This window comes from Schistocerca americana, chromosome 1 (assembly GCF_021461395.2).
Source record: "Schistocerca americana isolate TAMUIC-IGC-003095 chromosome 1, iqSchAmer2.1, whole genome shotgun sequence".
Lineage (NCBI taxonomy): Eukaryota > Metazoa > Arthropoda > Insecta > Orthoptera > Acrididae > Schistocerca > Schistocerca americana.
This window is the reverse complement of record NC_060119.1, coordinates 226,578,319-226,606,019: the sequence shown is the minus strand read 5'-3', so window position 1 is coordinate 226,606,019 and position 27,701 is coordinate 226,578,319. Positions and strand designations below refer to the sequence as shown.

The following is a 27,701-nucleotide window of genomic DNA, read 5'->3' as shown; positions in this document are numbered from 1 at the left end:
TTTACTGTATTCAAACTTACTTCTCGAATTTATGTGCCCCATAAGATGACAGATTTTATGTAAAATACTGCCATTTGCATGTGGTCATATCATGTCATTACCTAAATACATATGTTTTGTAAACATACATGTTCTACCTCATGTTAGTGAAATTTACTTTTTGCTTCCATAGCCTATTTTCAAAGAAACAGCATGTACAGTTACAATTAGGTTTAATTTGAGAATTTGTCCTATTTACATCTGTTTGCAGTTTGCTGCAAGCATAAATATTACTTATATTTATCTGTCACATCATAGTCATTACATTGCTTTATTTCAGTAACTACTCACAATTTAGTTGTTTCATTATTTTATCTTTTGTTGCATATAATATCATTATCTTCACATGGAGCATTCTTGTATGAATAGTATTGGGAAAGCTCTACAGTATCACTGCATTCATTTGCATTTCGAAAATAATTTTTGACACATTCCGATAAAATTCCTTTGTCCTTGTCAGCAGTGTTTCTGAGAATCAAGTACCATGCATTTCAACTTTGCCTGCACAGGTAGGAAAACAATGATAATTTCTTTTTGCATTCCAAGATTTTCAATCTTGACAGGTGTTCCATCATCTTAAAAACATGCATGTCTTGTTTGCTGTCATGATTATAAAATTGTACTGATGTTATGCACTTAGCATAATGTCACCTCACAGAATTTTCTGAAATACAGGGACAATGAGACTCCGTGATTGCTCTTCTGGTAAAACAACATTCACTGTTCTTCCTGCTATCAGCTTCTACTACAACCTTTTTTGAAGGGTCTGTAGAAATTATCAGTCTGCTTGAAACTGCTCTTGAATGCTGAAGCCGCCGCGGTGGTCTAGCGGTTCTAGGCACTCAGTCCGGAACCGCGGGACTGCTACGGTCGCAGGTTCGAATCCTGCCTCGGGCATGGATGTGTGTGATGTCCTTAGGTTAGTTAGGTTTAAGTAGTTCTAAGTTCTAGGGGACTGATTACCACAGATGTTAAGTCCCATAGTGCTCAGAGCCATTTGAACTATTTTTTTTGAATGCTGAAGTTATCTTCCGACATTCTCTAAACATACTCCAGTTACACTATTTTCTTAAGCATACTGAGTATGTTCAAGTAACACAGACAATCTTCTTCAAGCACTGGAGTCAATACCTTGAAGAGTTGGAATTTCCCTTGTCAGCCCTCAGGAATAGGTATATTGTACTGTACTTTTTTCTGTAGTGTGACATTTTGTTTTGGTAAATGATGGGGAAGTATAGCAAAACTGAAGAGGAAAGCTCAAGCACTAGGCCACTGAGGATCTATAGGCAGGTTTAAACATGCATAGAAGACGTTATGACTAGTCTGATAACAGTATAACATTATAACATTGCAAAACATACTTTGTGTACCTCACAATTGGGTGCCAACATTGTGTCACACATGACTCCTTGCAACAAACCTTTTCATTTAGTGTCACTTTAGTTAAGGAAACTGCTTGTAAACAGAAGCAGCTTTTCATTTCATCTAACAACGCAAAGTCAACTCCTGAAGTACATGAAGCAGTTACTATAAAATGCACCCATACTACACATTTATTACCCCTGCACCCCGAAAACATTTTATTTCTCTCTGGAGAGTAACTTTTGAGAAAAGACTGACATCGTACTATTACAAGAGCACAGTTTGCCCTAGCTTTTTGTTGCAGTGACCACAACTGAGTTGAAACTTGAGCAGCATTAAGTCTGTTCACAATATATCTGATGAATGCAGTTAAGCATATAAAACTGTTGAATGATAACTCTAATTATTTTCAACATGCACTTCTAATTTCTGTAAGCACTTGCCAATGATATACCTGGAAAAAAAATCAACCTTTGAATGAATTACATTGATATTCTGTGGGTTGCAAAGAAAAATGTGGATGGCCCCTTCTTTTATTTTTCTTCTTGATTTCCAATATTGAATCATTTTCATACTCAATTTGAGAAATAAGGTGGGCTGTTGAATATTTATAATATACATATTTTGATAAAAACATATGTCCTGTGACACCTTGTATCCTTATATAGGGTGTCACAGGACATGCCCAGTTTTCAGGGATATGACAGGAACACTCATTTGAAGGAGAAAATTTTGAGTGGATGTATTTGCTCTTCCAAGTGGTTTCTGAAGTAGTACACATTTACCGCACATGTGAGGGACATCTCAATTGTACACACTATAATCGCAGCATTGGTCATGGTAGTACAAGTAAATGGCCACCAAGATTGCTAGACTTCACCTATGTCATTACATGTTTATTTATGGGGTTTCATGAAGTCTGAGGTGTACAAATGAAAGGTGAAGACACATCATGGACACTGCTATCCTCATTAGAGAATGTGCAGAGTCACTCAGACAAGCAACACAACACATTCTCCCAAGATTGCATAAATGCACTGAAGTTGACGGTGGGGTGTTCAGACATTTACTGTAAACTGTACAACAACTCTAATGTAGCATGTATGATAATACTTAGAGGTGAATTTGTTTAAAATATGTATTTTTCAATTGATAATTTTTAAAATACATGTTGTAATGTTTACTAACTGTTTTCCATGTGTAAACCTGACATTGTATTAATTAATACAGAAAATAAATAACCAAGTATATTAAATGTGTTCTGTCACGGAAACCATTCAGAATAGGGCATCTGTCCATATAAGGTTTTCTTCTTCAAATGATCATGCCTGTCATATCTCTAAATATTGACCATTCGTCCCGACGCACCTTGTATAAATTTGTATCAGATGCAGTATGACAGATGTCTGTGCAAGTAATGGATAACAGATTTTTTTCCAAACATTCCCACTTCAACTAGGCATGTCATACTGATGTTATCTCACTAGACTAATGATGTTTTCATGTTATTATTAAATAATAAATAAATTGTAATAGATAGGCCTGGAATTAAAAAAATTGTTTCCACAGCTTCCGAATGTGAGTTTCATTCAAAAATTTGAGCAAAATTGGGTTATAATGACTGCACCAAAATAAAATGTGTGAATTTGTTGACAGGATTATTCATTAATAGATCTTAAAAATGTTTTATGTTGTTCTTATCACTGCAATTTTTTCTTATGTATAACAATAACATTTAACAGTCTGTTGTAAGTGCCATAAGTTGATGTGCCACTCATGATGCTACGTTTCATTCCAGGCCAATGATGTAGAGTTAGTATCAACAAGTTCTGAAAGTCGGCTATTTGTCTGTGAATATCCTGATTGTTCAGCTGTAAGTTTCAATGTACCTATCGAATTTTTAATACATTTGGCATTTACATCCATGTAGTATTTTTTTAAAATTTGTTCTAATTAAAGTACATAATTTGAAGTCTTCACACCCTTTAGTCATGATGTCAGCCTGAATATTTCTACATTGATAGGAAGAAGTGTATTATCAGCATATTCTTCTAATTAAATATGGATACCAATCAGATTTGAGAGCCCAGTGCAGATAATTGACAAAGGCAAAAATATGTTGATGTGAAAGTGCAGAGTAAGGTTCACAGCAGTTGAGTAGCTACTACACCTTAAATTTTCAGAATGTAATCATTTGTCAATGATACACCTGGGGTTGGGTGGGTGGAATTTTTCCTTCAATGAAATATGTACGTACTCTGTTGGGTGCTAAGAAAGATCTGAATTCCTTACTATTTTCTCCCCATTAGTTTCTCTTATTGTCCACTTGCCTTATAAAGTTCCTTCTTGAGTTTTTACATTAATTTTATTGTCATTGTATAACTGTTGCCTGTTCTTCAACATGGTAACAGATCTGCCAGAATCGTTATGCGGGGTCTCACACTATACTAATTGTGACTGCATAATGTTTCAAGAGAGAAAGAAATCAAAATACTGCACAGATCATAATAGTGCCTGTGTTTCTTAAGTTTTACATATGTTATGAGTAATATCATCTTTGATCATTTTCCTTTGGTGGTCTTGTATTAAGGAAATTTTGGAATCGTATATCAAAAATCATGCTTTGATTCATACTGCATTAAATAGAACTACGTTTTGATGATAACTTAACTAATCCCATTGATTTAATCATTATTGCACATCTGAGACTGAGGAACAATAGTTCAGTGAGAATAAAAATGTGTACATAATGTATTAAGCTATCTTCCATCTTAAGGGAGGTAATAAGAGTCAAGAGATGGAGAGGAGGGAAGGGGTCAATGAGGTCATACATATGTCAGTAATAAAACCACCACACAGATAAAATGAGAAATAAAATTAAGTATAAGAACATAAAAGTAGCTCAGATGCAAAGAGTGTAAGTTCAGAAACAATGATTAGAGCTGCAGCTGAGAGGTGTACAAAGTCTTCCATTGTTAGTACTCAGAATTTATACATATTGTTGAAATTTCTATGTAAGCTTCCATTTAATGAACAGTGCCATTGTAACCTTTGATATATGTACCCTGATAAATAATAAATGGAAAAACTACCCTCTGTGTTTTTGCTGAGAAGAGAAAAGTCAGCATTCATCATATAAAATATCACTATTCTTCAATGAAGAAGTACATTTCACAAGTGTCTCAATTGCAATGCTCATTTTGATCTTCTTTTACTGCTAGTAAACATCTGATTAACAGCACAGTTACTGGAAGAATTGAGTTTTCTTAGATGTTATACAAGGCTGAGTGTGATGTGGGCATGCCTTTCCTTGAAGAAAAATGTTTTCCGTTATTAAATGCATGTAAGGTGTTTGGATAAGTAAAGAGAATGTGAATTAGGTTGGGAGAAGTACCAGAGTAGAAGGGAACAAGCTTTCAAGAATTATAAGAATATGCTCCAATGATTAAAGGAAATACCAACTACTAACCTCTATCTCCCACAATTTCTCATTTTAAGCTCATGCACATTAATCAAAATGATTTTGCTGTAGTATGTAATGAGAACAGGTTTCATGGGTTAAAGAAAGTGCCATCAAAATAACTGACGTCACTGGCATAGTCATATTTGACACAGATGAGTCTGAAATGTAAGACCTGCACAGAAAATCTGAAAGTTGAAAATCATATGAATTATTCCCAATTCTTAACAAACACATGCTTCATGATTCAAGTTGGAGATTTGTAAAGTTGATCTTTTGTATATTTTTTCAATAATAGAACTGTAGTTTAAATCTCTGAAGAATATTCCTTGTGGTTCATCATTTTACCATCATTAAATCTATTAATCAGACTTGTCATCAGAAATATTGTTTTCTTTGATCATTTCTTCTGCTGACAAGAGTAAATGTTCGTTTCGCATTATACAGGGTGTCTCTCCTAAGAGTCACCAGTTGCATTTTCTATGGTGTTTCAAAAGGTATTTCCAATTTCCTTTTTTGCAATGTGCAGCTGGAGTCAGCCCAAAGAAATACTGTTCATCACTTTGTTCATGTGTCACACAGTGTAAATGGAAAGCATCAGTTTGTGTCTCATTTGAAAAAAAATTATTTTTGAAGTGGAATTTTATGTGCTCTTTCTCTAGAGCTGTCCAAAATTTGTCTAGTGTCATGTTTGTTTTATTGACATGTATTAACAGAGACAGTAAAACACAAAGAATAACCAGCAGCGACTGAGCAGCACTACTGCATGGTGGTAGCAGTCACCACAAGCCAGGGCGCTCCTGTAGCTACTAGAGTACTCGTTATTCTTAGTGTTTTACTGCTCTTTAATACATATTGATAAAAAAATTATTGCAGTAGACCTCTTTAAGACCACTCTACTGAATGAGTGCATAAAACTCTGTTTTAAAAATCCTTTTGCTTGTAAAGGGAAATGAACTGACATTTTCTGTCAATGTTGAGCATCAAGTTAAAGAGATGATGATAAATATTTGTTTGGTCTGACTCCAGCTACACACTGCAAAAACGGAACTGGAGATATCTGCCGAACACCACAGAAAATGCACCTAATGAGTCTTAGGAGGAACACCTGTTATAGTTGCAGTGCATTTGCTATTACACTGCATTTATTTTTATTTGATGATACCTGTCTTGATTATCATTACAAAATATGTCTTAACTGACAGTTTGGTGCTTTACATCTCCAACAATGTTAATCATCTGTAAAACTGTATTTCCAGTTATGTTGTTTTTATGCAAATGAACACACCGTGATTAACATTGTACCTTGTCATGACTATCAATAGCTTTCTCATAATAATAACAAAACGAATAGCTGGCTGTATGTAATCCAATTAGTGATACACAATACTCTGTCTGAATTGACTGTACTGTCAACAGAACATTGAAGTCTAATCTTTCTTCCTTTTGATATGCAATACTTCTGTCACACAATCTGTAATATTACATTCATACTTTGATAACCCTTTTGTTTTAATGTCAGCAAATAAGTTATAAAACATTACGGTAGCTGTGTAATTAATTATTTTTTAGACCCAGTAGAGCTTTTTGCCAAAATGCTAAAGATTATTTATCGCCCTAGAATTGCTTTCATTAATATTTGTTTCAAACAGTGTTAGATTATGTATAGCAGATTTGATAAGCAAATAATTGTTGGTGAAGGTTTTGTAGATGCCTGCAGGTTGACACTAAGATTGTTGAGATGCATGAATAGTTTTAAATGCATTGTTTGTTAAACCATTTTGGGAATGGAAGTCAATAACAAAAGTAGAAAGATTGTCAACAGTTGTCCTGTTATCTTTCTTATCATATTATTTAACAAAGATAATTTTTGTAGTCTGACTGATACAATGTGTAAGATTTGCTGATGACATGGTATTAGTGGCAGAAAGTGAGCGGACAGTGAATAACATGCTGAAAGATCTGAATGAAGCTTGTGTGGAATATGGGATGCAAATAAACACAGCAAAAACAAAGAGTATGGTCATCAGTACAAGACGCAGACTGTCCAATGTTAAAATAGGATAATCTACCATTAGCCAAGTAAGTGCATTTAAATATCTAGGAAGCACAATAACTGAAGACTTGAGACGTCACCATGAGGTGAAAGCTTGAATTGCGATAGTGAAGGAGGCAGAAAGAGGAAGGTCTAAGGAAAAGGTGTGGCAAATGTTTTGTCTGGAGTGTGGCACTATATGGGGCAGAAACATGGACGCTGAAATGAGAGGATGTAAAAAGATTAGATGGGTTTGCGATGTGGATGTGGAGGAGAATGGAGAGAATGAGCTGGACGGAAAGAGTGAGTAATGAAAGAGTATTGGAAAGGGTTGGCGAGAGAAGATGTCTGCTGAAGGTTGTAAGAGAAAGAAAAAGAACTGGTTGGGACATTCATCGAGAAGGGAGTGCTTGCTAGCAGATGCTTTGGAAGGATTGGTTTGTGGGAGAAGACTGAGAGGAAGAAGGAGATAAAAGATGATAGACGACATAAAAGGAGGAGGAAATTATGCAGACCTGAAGATGATGGCAGAAGAACGAACAGCCTGGAGAACTACCATGTGAAAACCTACCTTTTGGCAGAACACTGATGATGATGATGATGATGATGATGATGATGATGATGATGATGACTGATACAAAACATCAGCAGTAATGAATGACATTAGCTGCTTGGCCTAGTCTTGAAACATGATCCCAATATAAATTTTTGTTATGAGGAAACTAAGGCTATAATTAAATATAGAAAGGAAAGGGGGGCAGAGTTCACAGGGATTAACTTTTTAGAAAGTATTTAGATATCTCTAATTCATTTTATTCCTTTTTCTGTTGAACTTACTGTACCTATTTTTTTAACATTCTTACAAAATAATGACAGGGAGTGCGAGTGGCATGCATCTGCTGCTCCCTCCTCCCGCATTCGTACACTGTACTCTTGGTACTTCCGTCTGAGCTATTAGCTACGTATCTGATCTGCAAACACCCCCCCCCCCCCAAATCATGCTCCCTACCCCTTTCTCCCTCCACCCATAACACCTGATACATCCCTTCACCTCATTTCATCTGTCGAATTGCAATCGCAGCATTGTGTCCAACCAGCACAATGTATGTGCACATGTGTGTGTGTGTGTGTGTGTGTGTGTGTGTGTGTTCTACCTCATTAAAGATTACTTCCAGAAGCTAGCAAAGTTATGGTTCTTTTCTGTGTGCCCATCAATGACATTGTACAGTAATTATAGTATTAAATTTCTTAAGGAGAAGAGAACTTATTTATTCTTATAAGTTCACAATACTTATCCAGTGTTAAACAATTGGGTTGAGAAGAAGAATAGATTTGATAACATGAATATGAGTTAGAGCATATATTGAGACAGTATTAGTACTATTCCATTTCACCTAAGGGAGACAGCACAGTGGTCAAGGCAGTGGATACACATTTGGGAGAGTTAGCGGTCAGATTCCTTTCTAACCATTCACCTTCAGGTTTTCTGTGGTTTCTCTAAATTAATTGAAGAAAATGGCAGTATGGTTTCTCTGAAAAAACAACAGCTGATTTCCAGTTCAATGCTTGTTCAATCTGAACTAGTTCTCCATTGATAATTGGTTCATCATTGACAATTCATGGAATCCTAATCTTGCATACTTCTTTACTTTTCCCTGTTTTCTGTTGCACTTATGTTTTTTTTTTAATTGTTCATATTCATGTAAGCTTTAGTGACTGGTTTCCTTTGATAATAAAGAAATTGTATACACATGTCATTCTCATGAAGCAGTTCAGACGTTACAACTCTGATTTCCTGCCCATCATATTATAGCACATTTCTTACCACAAAATTCTGTTCCAGCACAAGATAGAAAACTAATGTGGCATGACAATTGAAATAGCTTGTCTTAGTTCAGAATCATCTTTTTTGTATTACAGCATGAATACATTTTATGTTTGTATGAAGAAGAATTGTAATTCTGAGTTACATGAATGTCTCCTACACCATTCCATGGAAGACCTCTGTCCTCCCCATTTTCCCACGTGGGATACCCCCACCCCTCATTGACTACTGCAATCGCCAGTTTGTAAATTCCTGAACTAAGACATGTAATTGTAGAGGCCTGAACAGTTAAACAAGACCTTTATACAGAAAAAAATATTTTAACCTCTTTATTTTCAATTTCTGTGGAGGGGTGGGCATTTTACAACTCCGGGTCACAGGCACCACCTTTTTGTACTTGTAGGCACTGATGATTTTTGTTCTCTAGTTTCTAACTATCAGCATTCATTCAATGTAAACTTACAAATTGTTTTGAGAGACGAAGAAAATAAAGTATTTGCAAAAGTAACAGGTGCCAGCAATACAGTAAATAAATAAAATAACTAGTCAACTTGAAGGCTAGTTTTAACATGGACTTCATGTCTGTTCATTTCTTTTTCAGGTCTATCAGCTCAGTCATGGCCTATAGTTGCAGTATAATTTTAAATGTGCTACAGCTTTGAATTTCTGATATACAAAAAAAAAACTGCCCTTCGGTAGCAGAAAAAAATTATATGAATGACAAAGGACTGACTTACAGTCCTATGTATTGCTAGTCAAACACTTTCCCATATAAAATACCAGCCTGTAACAGACACATGCAAAAGACATAAAAAGTAAATCTTTCAGAAGCTAATGTTTTTTAAGTTATAGATAGAGGGATTGGATAGAAAACTGTGAAAGATATTAGAAAATAAGGTATAAGTAATTGATTCAGGACTGTCTGAGATATAGAGAAAAATGCTGTACGGAAGGTTGCCACTGGCTTACTGACTTTTTTATTTTCTAGTTGCTTTTGCCTACCACTGCTGAATCCAAGAGCTTAAGCACTTCCTATCTTATGCACATGTGTGTTGCACTACTACCTCTGATGATTCCAAAAAATGTTTTAATTTATTTTAAGTAGTGTGACTTTCTATTTTGGCTCCTTTTTCAGGTTTTATTTATAGTTCGATTGTATAATGAATGTTTAAAACCCTTACTAGTAAGGTGAGCTCTTAACATTTTATGAACTTGTATTATTATTATTATTATTATTATATTATTAATGTAAGAGCACTCACTAATGGGTAAGTACCCTGCAAACCACTGACTGAAACTGGAATAGTTTCTGTATTCAAACTACTACTTTCTGTTTTTGAATTTGGTGTATATGTGTATTAGTATTTATTAGTGATAAAAGTCAAAACTGAATACTAATAAAACTTGTGAATAGAGGAGACTCAAGGGAAAAATATGTTTGATAATACAGTTAAGTCTCTTCCATTTAGAATTTTATTAGTTTCTGTCATGAGTATAAATATTGGTAGGCCTAACAAGGAATGGGAAGGGTTATATATGAATGCGCAGAAAGTATGGAAAAGTTTATCAAAACACAGGAGTAATGTAAATGAGGGAATGACTAGGAAGTAACAATGTCATTTCATAAGTCATGGTTTGGAGTGATGTTTCCTTGTCTTCAGAATCTGTATAGATACTTTTCCTTTCCCATGTTTGTTCCTTATCTTCATCCTGTTGAAAGTGTTTTAGAAAATTCTGAATCTTCTTAAAACATTAAAAAAAAATTGTGTGTTGGTGAATTATCATCGTATTATAAATCCTTCAGTTTACACCTCTTATCAAGTGAAGAATACTGTGATAAACTTTCCATATTCAAAATTTAAAAACTTTATTACTTTCATTTATTTGTGTATGGTATGCATGTTAACCTAACATTTTTTGAGACTAGAAGATACTCGTAGCTTGTGCTATGGAATAACTGTTCCATCACTAATTATTTTTAGAGTGCAGACTAAAAATCATAATAATGATTATAAGAACTTAAACAGAAATGTGAACATTAAATATCCTCAGAAGTACTTATATTGTGAATATTCCCTTGTGTTTATTATATAATTTAAATGAACTCTTGTGACATGTTCATCTAATATATGATATGAAAAAACACAGTTTAAGGGAAAGAATTATGTCACTGATAAGCAACCATTGCGTGAAACTAAAGTTGTTACTTTTAATTGTTGTAACATATTTATGTACCACGAATATTTATTTATCAAGATAAAAATTTACTCCATTAATGAGTAATTCTCCACCCTGTCTTTCCTACTGAATAAAATTTGATAACTTAGAAACTGAGTAATCAAATTTAATTGAAGAGTGCTGAATATGGAAACATATGCAATACATTTGTTTACGCTTATGCAGAAATCAGTACTCCTGTATTTTTCTGATGGCCAAAGATGTAGAGAAATTTTATGGATTGGTACATATAATAAGATCTTGTATTCTCAGTGTTTTTTATAAAAATCTCAGCACAGTCTTTACTGTTTTGGGGAAAGTGATTAAAAGTGAAAAGTGCTGAGTAATTTTTGCTGATACATAGTTTTGAAAATTATACTTTTTTTGTCTGTAAGTGAAAGCTTATCTGCGGAAGTATGGGAGGGATTTTGATACAGTTTTTACTAATAGACAAACTGATGCATGTGGAGGAATGTTTGTGGGTGCACAAGATAAGCGTAAGGCTGGCCAACAGCAATGCCAGGGAGGTGCAGTGAAAGTTTCCGCTGACATCCTAAATGACCTGCAATGCAGGATGTATTGAATATTAACATGAGAACGGAGTGTTTCATAGAGAGTTAATGTTTAAGGAGTGTGTAGCAAAGTGCAGGAAAGGATCACACAAAAATTGTAGATTTTGTGGGGTTGGCATTGGAGTTGGACAGCCTGGTCGGATGGAATGTGTCACATTAGCAATACAGTTTGGCAGTTGGCACTCGGCTTTAGCTTGCACCAAACTGTCAAGTTGGGTGGATTGGACAACGCTGTAGCTCGCAACTCCCATCATTGCCACAAGATGTCACACTGAGCACCAATTAAATATGGAACATACAACATTTGTGCCTCCTGAGAACTTTCCTGGTGTGTGTTGCTTGAATTATTCTATGAAAATGATGATGTTCAGTTATCTAATGCTGTCCTCTGAATTTTAATCATGACTCTACACAGTGGGCCATAAACTTAATTACTGATACAGCAGACATGTCATGTAGCCCTACGTACTTAATGCTATGTGTTGCAAAGCTAAGATGGGTCGCTAGTTTGTTTATAAATTAAAAATCTTTTTTGTGCTCTAATATTACTATTTAATTTTACAGATGTGTTTCATCATTTACAGAAAAGTCACCTCCAGGGGAATTTTATTTATTTCCTGCCTGTCCTGACAGTTTCTACATTTTCTCTCAGAGCATCAAAGGTTAAAAGATGCATTTCCACTTCATTTTAAAAAATCTACTTGGAATAAACTTTAAAAAATTTACATCGAAATTTTTGGTTACTTTGTTTTTGTCTTCTAATCTCTGACCCGTTGAGAAGAAATGGAAACATTGTCAAGAAAGCAGAAAGTAAATAAAAAATTCACTGAAGATGCCTTTAATGTCATGTGTCAAAAAAAATGTTTAATTTATAAAGGAATGTTTATATGGCTGTTGTGGAAAATAGTCATGTCAAGAAACTTGCTAATAAACACATTTTTAATAAATTATGGGATAGAGCTAAAAGGAAGGGCAGATCACACCCACTGCTGGAGGAAAGTGAAGGCAGACAAATATAAAAGGGGAGCTATCACAGATGGTAGACAAAAACAATAGATCAGAGGTGATACATTGATAAGCCCTAGGTTGCAATCCAGAGATAATAAGGACAGAGTGAGAAGTAATGATAGATTAGGGGAACAGAAATTAATAGTTCAGGTAAGACTTAGGATAGAAAAAAATAGGTAAAAAGGGTCATAACAACTAAAAATATATATAATATAAGTACGATGTAAAAGAGAAGGGGAGAGGGTTAACAAAGATTAAGTCTAGCTAAGGTGCAGATTTTCTCAAATCAAGGCTTGAAATGAAATCCTCTGTCTCTGATATCAACCACACACCACTCACTGTTACCTTCTGTCCCTCTCCTAACCTCAGTAACATTCTAGTCAATCCTTATGACATTCCTAAACCATTAACCATACGCCAAGGTTTTCTCAACTGAATTTTTTTTTGGTGCAATAAACAGTTTTCATCAGATAATAAATGCAATGTGTAATGACAAGGGATATTTCTGGATGGAATGATACATAAATATGAATCTCACTGTGGCCAGGGGCAAGTGCATTGAGGTGTGTGTGTGTGTGTGTGTGTGTGTGTGTGTGTGTGTGTGCGTGTGCGTGTGCGTGTGTGTACTTCCACTAGAGAAAGAGTTGAAGTTCGAAAGCCAGTACAAATAGTTTTCTGTTGCATGTTTGTATGAGCTACAAATCATTCAACTGTACGTGAGTGGTTGCTTTACATATTATTCCACTTACAGCAATGTTACACTAATTGTAGAGCCTCAAATGGTTTCTCATTTGTAACACAAATATTGATCAATAGGTGCATAAATCATCATAGTGTTATGTGATTATGAAAATTAAAATAAGGATTTAAGCTCAGGGTTTAAAATCCCACTGGTTATATACTCATTAGAGTTGAAGCTGTAGTTCTGATTTGACAAGGACAGGGAAGTGCGATTAAGGGAAAACTTAGTCTAGGTGGGACTTTGAACCCTGCTCCTGTAGAGAAAAAGGCCCATGTTTTAACCACTGCACTATCTTTTTTCATGATGAAAAAAGAGCTTACTTGGCTTATCTGTTCACTGATAATGTGTTTACAATCAGTCAGGGAATGTGAGAGGATATTAAAGAATAGTTGATTCTTTCAAAGAAAAAGACAGCAACCAGCCACTGTTAACATTGCCATTTATTGAAGTAGATATCACTGTAACTGGATCTGAAATGACAGGTTCATCTCCATATGGCTGTAAACATAAAATAAATGTGCATCTTGCGAACGGCCATCTGAAGATGAACTTGTCAATTCAAAACCAGTTACAACACTATTTGCTTAAATAAATAACATTTTTAAGAATGGCTGGTTGTTGTGTTTCTCTTTGAAAGAATGAACCTACATTTTGTACACAGCCACAGTATCAAGATGTCCATGTTCAAAAAAGTAGCTTACAGTTTTGTTTTCTGTATTTTTTTACCCCTCTTGACCAAGATTTTCTTTCTGCTCTCTTTGATTAATTTTCTATTTTTCTTACTCTCTATTATGAATGGTTTACCTTTCGTTAAATTTGTAAATTTGATGTTATGGTGCTTCTGTTATGATACATATTGATAAGAGGTAGCACAGTTTAATTTAAAATATGAAATTTGGTGTTCCAGAGCTTCAACTCTCGTGCAGCACTGAATGGCCACATTAGAATACACGGCGGTGGAGTCTGTGGACGTTCTCCTACACCAGACAAACGACCATCTGCCAGCACCCCTCCTACACTTGCAGATATACTTGAGGAATTTCCCTGCAAGATTTGTGGGAAGTAAGTGAAAGCCTACCAATGTTAACCACATCTCTCTAAAAGATCGGCACAAGGTAAATTTTATCTACAATCTTTTGCCTGGTGTGCACACTCCCACCTGCACCAAACTCCATGAAATTTAACTACGACCCCATTTGTTTTGTTGACATTTGTTGTTTTTCATGTGAATAGTGTAAATGTGCAATCAGAATGGATCATGATTCAGCATCTCATTTTTGCACATTTCACTCACACTTTTGGATTTTTTCCCTTGGTGGTATATTGCCACAAAATGACAAGACAACAAAGTTATTAACCATCTGCGAGATTTCTAATTTCCCTTTAACGAAGTAAAATGTCATGCAAATGTGTGATAACTTTTCCTAATCCCAATTTAGCATGACCAAAACAGAGCCTATGGAGATATTAACAGATTTGTGAGGACTGGCCATATGCTCTTGTTTTTGTTAACTTTACAAAGCAATATGTGCAGTTAAGAATTATCATGCGCCACTAAAATAGAAATAATGTAAACTGATGTTTTGTCGTTGTTCCTTCTTTTCTTATTCTTCTTTTAAAGCTGGTGTGCATGGGTGACATGTCAAGAACTGGTGGTAGTTATATAGCACCAAGATTGATTACATATGACAGTATCCTCTTCTCTGTGTCAGTGATAGCCAGATCATGACGAATTGAACTTTTTTGTAGAACAGTAATATTATATGCACATTGCAAATTATTAATTTCAGTAATACTTTTAATGATGTGTTGAAGTAGTAGTATGAATCTGGCCTCAAAGCTATGGGTGGTAACGTCTTAGATTTGGTTTTGTGTGTGTGTGAATGAAAGAAGCATTACTTGTAAGTCTCCTGGCTCTCTCTCTCTCTTTTCTGTTTTTAACCAAAGAAAGAAAGCTAGAAAATGCTACGAAATGAAACAGAACATTTCAGATCATTCATGTTTTACAACTTGCAGTCTGGAGTTGGAGCTCCTTAATGAATGACAACTTTGTGTACTCTGCAAAATACACATAGGAGAAAACCAAAAGAAAACCAAAATACAAAGAAAGAAATAAGAGTGCATTAAAACCCATGAAATATCTGAATTATGCTGAATTTGCTTTAGGAAGCAAAATGTCATAGCAGTTAACTGCATATATAATGAAGACACAATGTCATTACAATATTAAGAAAAATATCTGAAAAGATGGGAATGCCAACAGTGTGACTCCTTATTACCATACATTTTGTGTGCTTATTGTGGTTAATCTTGTATGTGACCGTACATCTTAAAATGAATATAGCTCTTAATAAATATAGTCTAAAATCATGTGGCAAATATTTTGCGACAAGCTGTAATACATCTACATCTACATATACACTCCACAAGTCACCGTGGGGTGCATGGTGGAGGGTACCATGTACCATTACTATTTATTTCTCTTCCTGTTCTGCTCACAAATAAAGCGAGGGAAAAACACCTGTCTAAGCATCAGTATGAACCCTAATTTCTCACGTCTTATTTTCAATCAGCTATACTGAAACCAAATTTAATTTCTTTTCAACAGACTATCCAGAAACCTGAATCATAAGGTATTCAAATTACGTTGTGTACTAAAATACAGTGCAAGCCTGCTTTTTTCAAAAGTGTCATCAGCTCATGGAGGAAGCTGCATGTCGCAAAGCATATCCTATTTTTATTTCTGTCAAGATGGCTTCTCTCAATGTTAGTTCTTAAAGAGCTTTCATCAAAGGAACAGTTCATTGTCTTTCTCTTTTTGCTTCACATTTTCCAGTAATGCATTCTTACACCAAAACATGGTACTTCCACTTGAAATGATCTACAAAGATTTGGACCCTGTGTCAGCTAGATTATTCCTTGTCTCCTAATAAAAGCCAGTTCCCAGCAGGTCAATGCCTCCTTTAGAGGATTTTGTTCATGCTGAATGGTGTACTAAAAATGTGAGCAACTCTATGCTCGATGCATTTCTTATTGTGCTTGATAAAGACTGAGAGTACTGAAGCAGATGAGCAATTATTCATTGCGATGGTCCCTTGTGGTGTCATTGTCTTTAGGATTACCTGTACGTCTAGTTTTGCATCATACATTATGAATGTGATGGAGAAGAATTCTGAAAATAGGCGAAAACTAGGAGAATCAAGGATATCTTCTGTACTACAAACAAGGCAGTGCAGTGGTAAGGCTCTGGACTCGCATTTGGAGGATGGTATTTCAATTCCCTGGCCACTCCTCCAGATTTATGTTTTCCATAATTTTTCTAAATCAGTTACAGCAAATGCCTGAATGGGCCCTTCTGTAAAGACAGAACTAATTTCCGTCGTCAGAGTCCCCAATCTGAGCTTGTGCTCCACCTCTAATGACCTCATTGTTGACAGGAAGTAAATCCTAACCACCCTTTCTCCCTTCTTCGACGTCAACCTCCTCATCTGCTCCTCTCCCCCCTCCAACACATTTTTGGGTAGGTGTTAGTAAACATTGGTGAATGGGAAACACCTGCTCAATTTGCTCTGTTTGTTACTTTTCACTGTTTTTAAGTCATATATTCTCAACATGCATTCTATCCTTACAGACATTGACATTCTTAAATGAGATCAAATATACCTTTGCTATTGCAGATAAGTTTTGTGTTGTTGAATTTGTTCTGTTACAATTACTCTTCAGTAAAATGTTCCCAACAACAAATTAGGAAGTTTAACAGTGTAGGAAAACATAGATTGTTGTTTGCCATAAAGACAACACATTAAGTTGCAGACAGGTACAACTCAACAACACTTACACAAAGTTTTTGGCTGCAGCCTTCATCAGCAAAAGAGAAGGAGAAACAGTGACACACACGATTCATACATATAAGCAAGCACACCTCATGCACACCTGATCGCCAGCTCCAGCAGCTCAGGTTTGAATGCAAGTATCACGTGGGATGTCAGCAGCAATCTGGAGGGGGAGGACAGTAGTGTACAGGTGGTCAACAGGCACAGCATGTGGTGCTGAGTGAAGAAGGGTGGTTGTGGGGTATGAATGTGGGGGAAAGAAGGAGTGAAAAGGAAAGGAGTGGGGAAAGATGGGAGGGTGTATTGGCACAGAGTGGCAAACAAAGAAGCTGGGAGATGAGAACAGGTAGGAGATGTTAGGACACATTGGATGGAAACTGTTGGGTGGAGATATGGAGCAGTATGTTATTGTGGGCTGAGACCAGTATAATTATGGGAGCAGTGAATGTGTTGTAAAGTTAGCTCCAATCTTCACATTTCAGAAAAGCTGGTGGTGAGGTCCAGATGGCTTGGGCATTGAAACAACCATTGAAATCAATCGTGTTATGCTCAGCTGCATATTGTTCCACAGGATATCTACTTTGCTCTTGGCCACCGTTCGGTGGTGGCCATTCATCCTGGCGAGCAGCTGGTTGTACTCATATCAGTACAATGGCTGCTTTCACAGGTGCCTTGACCTCTGCTGGGGTAGGGCAATCCTCTGAATAGGAAGTGCTGGGTGGGTGGATTGGGCAGGTCTTGCGGCTGGGTCTTCCACAGGGATATGATCCTTGTGGTAAGTGGTTGGGATTGGGAGTGGCGTAGGAATGGATTAGAATGTTGTGGAAGTTGGGTGGGTGACAGAGCACCATTTTAGGAAGGGTGTGAAGGATTTCAGGTATGATGATAGGTAATCAAATCCCTGATGAAGTATATGGTTCAGTTGTTCCAGTCCTGAGTGGTGCTGAGTGACGAAAGGAGAACTCCTTTGTGACTGATTCTTGGTGGTGGTGGTGGTGGAAGGATTGGAAAGCGAGGGGAAATGGCATTGGGGGGGGGGAGAGTGTTTGATGGCCTTGTTGAGACCTTCCGCATACTGAGTGAGGGAGTTCTTGTCACTGCAAATATGTCATCCCCGGGTTGGGAGGGTTCTTTTTTTTTTTTTTTTTTTTTTTTTTTTAAAAAAGGGATGATAGCAATCAAAATGCAGGCACTGTTGGTGGTTTGTGGGTTTAACATGGACAGAGGTGTGGACAGCCCATCAAAGAGGAGGAGGTCAATGTCTAGGAAAGTGGCACACTGGGTTGAGGATAACCAAATGAAGCAGATGGGAGAGAAGGTGTTGAGGTTGTGAAGGAATGAAGATAGTGTCTTGGCCTTGAGTCCCAATCATGAAGATATCATCAATGAAACCGAACTAGAATAAGGGGGCAGGCAAGGAAGGGCTCCTTTAGATGACCCATAAACAGGCTGGCATAGAAGGGTGATATGTGGGTAGGCAAGGAAGGGCTCCTCTAGATGACCCATAAACAGGTTGGCATGGGAGGGTGCTATGTGGGTGCCCATGACTGTGCCACAGATTTGTTTGTATAGCTTTCCTTCAAAGGATAAGAAGTTATGAGATAGCCGTCATCCGTTTCACACCAAAAAATCCACCCCATACAGTGTGGCCTCCCAGGAACAGCATATCTGCAGTGACAAGAACTCCCTTGCTCAGCATGCTGAGGGTCTCACCAAGGTCTTCACAGATGGGCACTACCCCCCAGGCCTAATCTACAAACACATCTCCTGTGCCATTTTCTATCATGCCCCCAATCCTCCCATCACTGCCAAGAACAGACCACAAAGGAGTGCTCCCTTTGTTACCCAGTACCACCGCAGACTGGAACAGAGTGAGATAATGTTACGTGTTAGGAAATAACATCTATTGCAGTTGCTCACCTGAAATTTCTGCATAATCCTTGCCCATGATGCAGCCCTGCAAATTAATAAAAGGCCAGAAAAACACCACTAATGTTGTATTCAAACATTACAGGATTGTTTTTCCTATTCATGTACTCCCAACCATTTGTCATTTGTCATGCTAGGTTTTTTCTTTGCAGGCACTGTATAATTTTGAATTACTGCAGATTTGTACTAATTTTGATTGCTGTTGCTGCACTAACTATGGACATGCATGTCATCTTTCAGTTGTTAATGCATAGTCTGCTTTCATATGTTTGTGTTCCATTACTAGTGATCTTCTTGGAAAGCAGCAAATAGTACCACTGAAGCAATCAGAACGTTTTTAAAGCCAAAAGTATTATCCATTTTCAGTATCGCCTAAGCATGTTGCGAGCAAAATATTGACTATTTCACTCATTTTCTTATTTCATTCTTTGTTTCTCCTTCTTCTTCTTCTCAGTTTTTGACTCAGTGATAACACTATGAAATCAGTCCCAGATTAAATCATTGTTATTTACCTTTATAATTTCTCATTGTATTTGTGATTATTGTATCCTTGAATCTTATAGTCTAAACTAAAAGCTTAAAACAAATATAAATGGGAAGATCCTTTAACCAACATAATAAATGCTGATTCATCAGTGTCAGAAATCAGAAAATATAAAATTCTGTTAATATTTTACAGAGTAATATAATGTCATTGCTTCTAAGAGAGACATCATACCAAATCCAGTTTGGTATATTTGTGATCACGTCTGTGTATGAAACATGCACCTCTGGATAGTCAACTTGAACTGAGGCATTGAGAAACATAAGATCCTCAAGCACAGTATATGTGAATATTCACAAAAAGTTGTTTCATCGATTTCTCTGATATTCATTTCCATATGGGTTTGACAATGATGTGTTATAGACCCTTAAGATTCTAAACACAGTATACCAGCTTTATATTTGTTTTGCATTGTATTCTAATTTTTTTTTGTCACTGATAATGGCAATGGATTTTTGTCTGCTTAACTACTACTCAATTTTTTTTCTTTTCAAAGTGAGTAAGAGCCTGTTCCCTTAACAGTTCTGCATTTTGTGTGCAGAAATGAATATGTTCCATTAAACACTGGTGCAAGATTCCACAGAAATTCTTTCTACACTTGGAAGTTTTGGCAGGTGCACACATTTTAAAAATATTGAACAGACCAATGTGTTTAAATAACTTAATCTCTTTTACCAGTCTCCAAAATGGAACATCGAGAGCAGGGCCTGCAGACAAACAAAAATGCATTCAAATCTCCTGTGTTTGGAATTTTAAAATAATTATTTCATCAACAGAAAGGGAAAATTATGAAATAAGATGAAAAGTAAGATGTGAAGGTGCTTAAGGAAAGGAAATAAGATTCCAAACCATAAATTGAGAAACATATGAAGTTCTGGAAAGCAATTAGATGCAATAGTACTTCTAAAAGCTTTCTTGCAACTTGTGACTCTTATACACTGATGAAACAAAACATTATGACAACTGCCCACCAAGAGACTGAATGCCACCTGGTGGCACTGCAGTCACGTGACTCAGTAAGGAAAGTATATAAGCAGAGCAGAGACAAACATGAATCATTCTAATGATGATAAATGCTGCGAATCAAGAAATCCACAGATATAGATTACTTTGATAATGTGCGGATTGTTATCTACATCTACATCCATACTCCGCAAGCCACCTGACAGTGTGTGGCGGAGGGTACCTTGAGTACCTTTATCGGTTCTCCCTTCTATTCCAGTCTCGTATTGTTCATGGAAAGAAGGATTGTCAGTATGCCTCTGTGCGGGCTTTAATCTCTCTTATTTTATCCTCATGGTCTCTTCGCGAGATATACATAGGAGGGAGCAATATACTGCCAATATACTGCTTGACTCCTCGGTGAAGGTATGTTCTCGAAACTTCAACAAAAGCCCGTACCGAGCTACTGAGTGTCTCTCCTGCAGAGTCTTCCACTGGAGTTTATCTATCATCGCTTTCGCGATTACTAAATGATCCTGTAATGAAGCGCGCTGCTCCCTGTTGGATCTTCTCTCTCTCTTCTATCAACCATATCTGGTATGGATCCCATACTGCTGAGCAGTATTCAAGCAGTGGGTGAACAAGCGTACTGTAAACTACTTCCTTTGTTTTCGGATTGCATTTCCTTAGGATTCTTCCAATGAGTCTCAGTCTGGCATCTGCTTTGCCGACGATCAACTTTATATGATCATTCCATTTTAAATCACTCCTAATGCGTACTCCCAGATAATTTATGGAATTAACTGCTTCCAGTTGCTGACCTGCTATATTGTAGCTAAATGATAAGGGATCTTTCTTTCTATGTATTCGAAGCACATTACACTTGTCTACATTGACATTCAATTGCCATTCCCTACACAATGCGTCAGTTCGCTGCAGATCCTCCTGCATTTCAGTACAACCTCTCGATATACCACAGCATCATCCGCAAAAAGCCTCAGTGAACTTCCAATGTCATCCACAAGGTCATTTATGTATATTGTGAATAACAACGGTCCTACGACACTCCCCTGCGGCACACCTGAAATCACTCTTACTTCGGAAGACTTCTTTCCGTTGAGAATGACATGCTGCATTATGTTATCTAGGAACTCTTCAATCCAATCACACAATTGGTCTGATAGTCCATATGCTCTTACTTTGTTCATTAAACGACTGTGGGAAACTGTATCAAACGCTTTGCGGAAGTCAAGAAACACGGCATCTACCTGGGAACCCGTGTCTATGGCCCTCTGAGTCTCGTGGCCGAATAGCGCGAGCTGGGTTTCACACGACCGTCTTTATCGAACCCCATGCTGATTCCTACAGAGTAGATTTCTAGTCTCCAGAAAAGTCATTATGTTCACATAATATGTGTAGATTTCTAGTCTCCAGAAAAGTCATTAGAGATATAGGTCTATAGTTCTGCACATCTGTTCGACGTCCCTTCTTGAAAACGGGGATGACCTGTGCCCTTTCCAATTCTTTGGAACGCTACGCTCTTCTAGAGACCTAATGTACACCGCTGCAAGAAGGGGGGCAAGTTCCTTCGCGTACTCTGTGTAAAATTGAACTGGTATCCCATCAGGTCCAGCGGCCTTTCCTCTTTTGAGCGATTTTAGTTGTTTCTCTATCCCTCTGTCGTCTATTTCGATATCTACCATTTTGTCATCTGTGTGACAATCTAGAGAAGGAACTACAGTGCAGTCTTCCTCTGTGAAACAGCTTTGGAAAAAGATGTTTAGTATTTTGGCCTTTAGTCTGTCATCCTCTGTTTCAGTACCAGTTTGGTTACAAAGTGTCTGGACATTTTGTTTTGATCCACCTAACACTTTGACATAAAATTCGCTTCGCATAATTTTTGTTTGTCTGCAAGGCTTTGGCTATGTTTATGTTTGCTGTGAAGTTCTCTTTGCTTCTACAGCAGTTTTCAAACTCAGTTGTTGTACCACGGTGGCTCTTTTCCATCTCTTATGATCTTGCTTGGCACATACTCATCTAACGCATATTGTACAATGGTATTGAACTTTGTCCACTGATCCTCAACACTCTCTGTACTTGAGACAAAACTTTGGTGTTGAGCCATCAGGTACTCTGAAATCTGCTTTTTGTCACTTTTGCTAAACAGAAAAATCTTGCTACCTTTTTTAATATTTCTATTTATGGCTGAAATCATCGATGCAGTAACCACTTTATGATTGCTGATTCCCTGTTCTGCATATTTCGGGTCTGTTTGTCACCAGAAGGTCTAATTTGTTATCACCACGAGTCGGTTCTCTGTTTAACTGCTCAAGGTAGTTTTCAGATAACGCACTTTAAAAAATTTCACTGGATTCTTTGTCCTTGCCACCTGTTATGAATGTTTGAGTCTCCCAGTCTATATCCGGCAAATTAAAATCTCCATCCAGAACTATAACATGGGAACAAGCATCTCAGAAACAGGAATTTTCGAATCCATGCCATGTTGAATCACTGCTGTATTATATTTCAAAGGGGACTAACCCACAATTAAGGAGGTTGTCATAATATTTGGTTCATCGGTATAAATCTGAAGATAGCTTGGTGTATCCTTCTTTTTCAGTAACTGCAAATCTTACCATATCTCCTATTTTCTGTGCTTTTCTTACTCTTGTGAAGAAACCGTTGTAAAAGTTGTATAAAGATGTATCTATGATTTTTATTTGTGACCCTTTTAGTCCTTTCCAGTTGCTTCTTTCTTAGCAGATACTCAATACGCATTACTCTTATGTTTGAAATATTGCCAAGATTCATTCCTGATGATCATTGAGAATGAGATAATCACTGTATAAGACACTGGGAATGCCTCAAATTTCATACGTCTACACATACTTGAACCCTCAAGTGTAACAAGAAGGTACATTCTGAATCATCCAGAAACTACATTCAGGAAAGACATATGTTGTTGAGGATGTAGAAATTCTAAGATACTTAATGATATAGTTAACTGTGAACAGCACTCAAAGAATATGCAGTTTTTATCTGTACAAATGAGATAAAATATCAGTGAGACAGTCTCAAGAAAAATATAGCAGCTGTTTTTAACCCACTAATTAAAATCAGAGTACTTCTTAATGAAATTTTTGTCACTTATATTAGAAATTACTTTGCATGTTGTGCGAGTTTTAAGTGGGTACTTGCAAAGTAAATGTGTATTTTGTCCACATGACGTATGAATAACAATCAAAATGAAAATTGCCCAGATCAACAGCAATGCTTTTCAATGTAGTAGATTCAATAAAACTGTATTCCATAATATATTTTATCAAAATTGTTGTTGTGGCATTTACGTAAAGGATTTGTGTGCATCTAGAAGGTTTTGTTAACATAAAAACATCAGTAATATTTATGTTTTAGTATTCTGGTGAATATGGATCTTCCATTGCTTTCATAAATTCCTTCAGTTCTTGAGACACTTACTGTAATCGTGAGGCTAAGTTTTTTTAAGGTTAGCGTAGTATAAGTTTACTGCCAGTTATGAAACTAATTTCATGAAATATCTGGAAATTTAGTTAGTAATGTCATCAAGTTGAACTATCTGTTCTCTCTAATCACTGGATCAAAAATTTCTAACATTCCTCATTCCATTTTGAAAGTAACCAATTTTTCACATCACAAGTGACAGCTGTTTCTATTATGTATGTCTCCATAAACAACTGTTATTGCCTGCACCAGTTACACAACAAGATATGTTTTGGTGTACACATGCAGCGAAAACAACAAACTTTGATTTATGTAGTCCCAAATTGGCAGTAGACCTCCTGTGTTGTCAGACTTCATGAATAGGACTTCTTTTCTGGCTGAACTTTTTGAGATAAATCCTTTGTAAGAATGAACTCCTTTAAGATACATTAATCTGGTTGAACCTGTAACATACTGGGTACAAACAACATACAGTTGCCTCTAAAAATCGAAAGTAACAATGAATTTCTAACCTGAATAGTGAGTGTACTTTATGTGATGAGTCACTATCAATCCCCCCCATGTTTTGCCTACTCCTCTCCACACTACTCCTTCCCTCCCCACTCCCCTCCCTATGTCTCTTTTCCTTGCCTTCCACAGTTGGCCACAAATATTGTGTGTTTGACAGTGTCATGTCAATAACAACAATATAATCACCTGCTTAATGAAAGTAAGAGATTTGCAATGACTATGCATATAATTATAACTGTATCCTAAGTATTTAACTTTGGAGAATTCCAAAGAGAGAGTAATCTCCACGTGGTTTACTATATTCATTTCCAGTTTCTTTGAGCGAATCCATAAGGCAGTTAAGTTGTGTATCTGAGTGGTCTTGGCCTTTACTGATCATGTCTTTTCAGTGTCCTTCATGTGGGCTCAACATGACATGTATGATCCTTATGTTTATTCTTATTTTTTTTTTAAAGTATTATGATCATACAGTACATTTTTTAGTTTCATCAAGTAATTTTGTAAAAGGAGAGATGAAACTGAAGTTAGTGCTTTGTAACTGCAAAATAGTAATGGAGCTCTTTCTTCTCAGTATAAATGTGCACCATTGGGAATGTCTTGTGCTCTTGGAAAACAGTTGGTGAAAACTGACAGTAGTAAATTGTTAAGCACTGCATGATTAGAGATCTGTGAAATGTCTTATAGAGTAATGCACTTTACTGAACTTCAGTTTCATTCATTACGTACTAAGTATATTTGCATTTAGTAAATAGGATAGAGAGCACACACACACACACACACACACACACACACACACACACACACACACACACACACACACACACACACACACCTATATATATATGCATGTTACATACAACTTATTACACCGTTATATTTTGCAGAGTTTTCAATAAAGTCAAAAGTCGTAGTGCTCACATGAAGTCTCATCGTCCTCCGGATGCTGAGCCGAAGAAGCCTAAGCTAGATACTAACAAGATGGAAGCTGCTGAACATCTTTTAGTTCGGTCACTGGGAGTAACTACATCAATTGCTCTTGGGAGACACACCTGAGCCGTAACTGTTATGCAGTACAATCATGAGGTGTCAAACAGAAGAAATAATAGTTCACCCACAAGTAATTTTCAACAATTGTATATGGATTGAACAGTATCATCATGTAACAAATGTTAAAATTCTTGTATATATATCTTTCAGATACTTTTATACAGCTGAATGAATACACTCTCTTGCAAACACACACACACACACACACACACACACACACATTTCTAAATAAATTATGTTTCATGCTTTACAGGTTTTCCAGATCCATTGTTTAAATCCTTCCCACTAACTGTAAATAAACTATGTTATTTGTAAAGAGTCTTATCTTGTTTTTAAAATGGATAGTCAGATTTTCTGCAGCTGGCAAAGTAATAATTACCACACAAGCTTAAGGTAAATACTTAATTACTTTGTGGGTGAGCTAATCTACAGTAATATTTTGCATAATATGAACTGGAGCAATAGTGAATGGTTTATCTTCTGTAAATATTATTTATTATTGTGCTTAATATTGATATATTGTTGAAAAGATAAATGTAAAATTGATGTTTTATTGGATTTCATGGTACACATCAGGGTTATATTCATGCAACTAGCATTAAGTAACATATCAACAAAAAAGCAATTGAAGTGACATTCCTAGAAGTGTACTTAGGAAATAATGTATTGTGCCATTTTGGGATTGGCAGTGCTGTGAAGTGTCCACTTCTGAAACAAAACTCGAAAGTGAGTGGTCAAATACATAGTTCTGTTTTCCTAAACAAACCAGTATAGAGCAAGGGAGAAGGCTCCAAGTGGAACATCGTATAGTGAGTGGAATTACATAACATAAAATGTGCTCAATGATCGATAATCTTTTTGTCTTTCTTCTTCATTGTCTGCTTTGTTTCCATTAGAATTTTGTATGCCAAAATAAGACAAATAATGTACAATGTGTCTTGCCTTGTCACTGTGTTCTCATGTTTTTGGCATTTATTTCTAAGTTCTCTGTATTCAGTGTGTGAAGACCAATACTCATGCATTACATAAAGTATAGTAGCAAAAAAAAAAAAAAAAAAAGAAAGAAAGAAAGAAAGAAAATTAAAACTGTGAAGCCTCAGTACATACATCAGTGTGCTTCAATTCTGTATAAATGCATAAGAGACGATATTATTTCACAGGACCGCTGAAAGAAATGGCCAATAAGCCAAACATAATTTATTAACTCCGGTGCAAGGCACGTGAAGCCTTGAATGACAGTATTATCTTTAAAAACTAGTGTAGTGTTTGGGTTCTTAATACTCTTCGCCTAATCTGCTTTGTTTGAAATTATGGCAGCTAGTTCTGATTACTGAACTTGTGTGTGTTGTTCTGTTGTTACAGTTGGAAAGGAAAGTGAAGATAACATGATCATTGTTCTGTTCTTATGTTCACTATTTTTTAATCTTTTATATACTAAAGTGCAGAGCAATTTGCTGTACTGTGTAAAGAAAAGTGCCTTGTGACTGGGGAAATGCAATCACAGAGAGGGGATAAGGTACAAGGTTATTGTCATAAAATGTTTTCCACACATGGCAGCAGGTAATTGTACTTACGAAAGCAATAGACTATATAATATGTATGTGTGTTCTGAATGCATGGTTGTTAGAATATATGTGTGTGTTTTTATATTCAGTATGTTCCACAAGTTCCTTAACTTTCAAACTGCAGATGTTTAAGAAATATTAAATAATGACCTATGGTATTCTTCTGTTTTATACATGTGTTTATCAAGAGGTTTATTCCCAGTTTGGACGTTTCTAATCACTTTTTAACTATGTTATACATCATGATGTATTAAAGTTTTAAAATAATCATCACTGTACTATTTCATCCAAAATATCCTACACAGGTATTGTTTTGAGCTGGGTAAGGCTGATGGACACAGACAAAGGTGGTAATACACGATAAACTCTAAATAAATTAAATTAAATGAGATGGAAGCTGGGGTAAATACAATGTGCTGTGTATCATAGAACCAACCACTGCAGACACCAAACAAACAAAACGTACTGTACACAATAAGGAACTCCATGGCATTACTTAAGCTACAGTATTTTCTACTCAAAATATAATGATCTTTGGTATTTGATATTATTTTAGTGGCAGGTTATTTTCACAGTATGAATACCTTTTGC

General features: G+C 36.3%; 1 protein-coding gene across 1 annotated transcript in view; it reads left to right on the top strand.

Annotated features, from left to right (window-relative positions):
- The window catches only part of LOC124616273 (uncharacterized protein PB18E9.04c-like), a 222,815-nt gene extending 196,190 nt beyond the window's left edge, over positions 1-26,625 (top strand). Inside the window, exons 13-15 of the mRNA XM_047144614.1 lie at positions 3,200-3,274; positions 14,168-14,322; positions 25,383-26,625. Coding sequence (XP_047000570.1) covers positions 3,200-3,274; positions 14,168-14,322; positions 25,383-25,551 — 399 coding nt within the window. The 3' untranslated portion in view covers positions 25,552-26,625. The remainder of the gene's footprint in view (positions 1-3,199; positions 3,275-14,167; positions 14,323-25,382) is intronic.
- Positions 26,626-27,701: the final 1,076 nt, after the last annotated feature.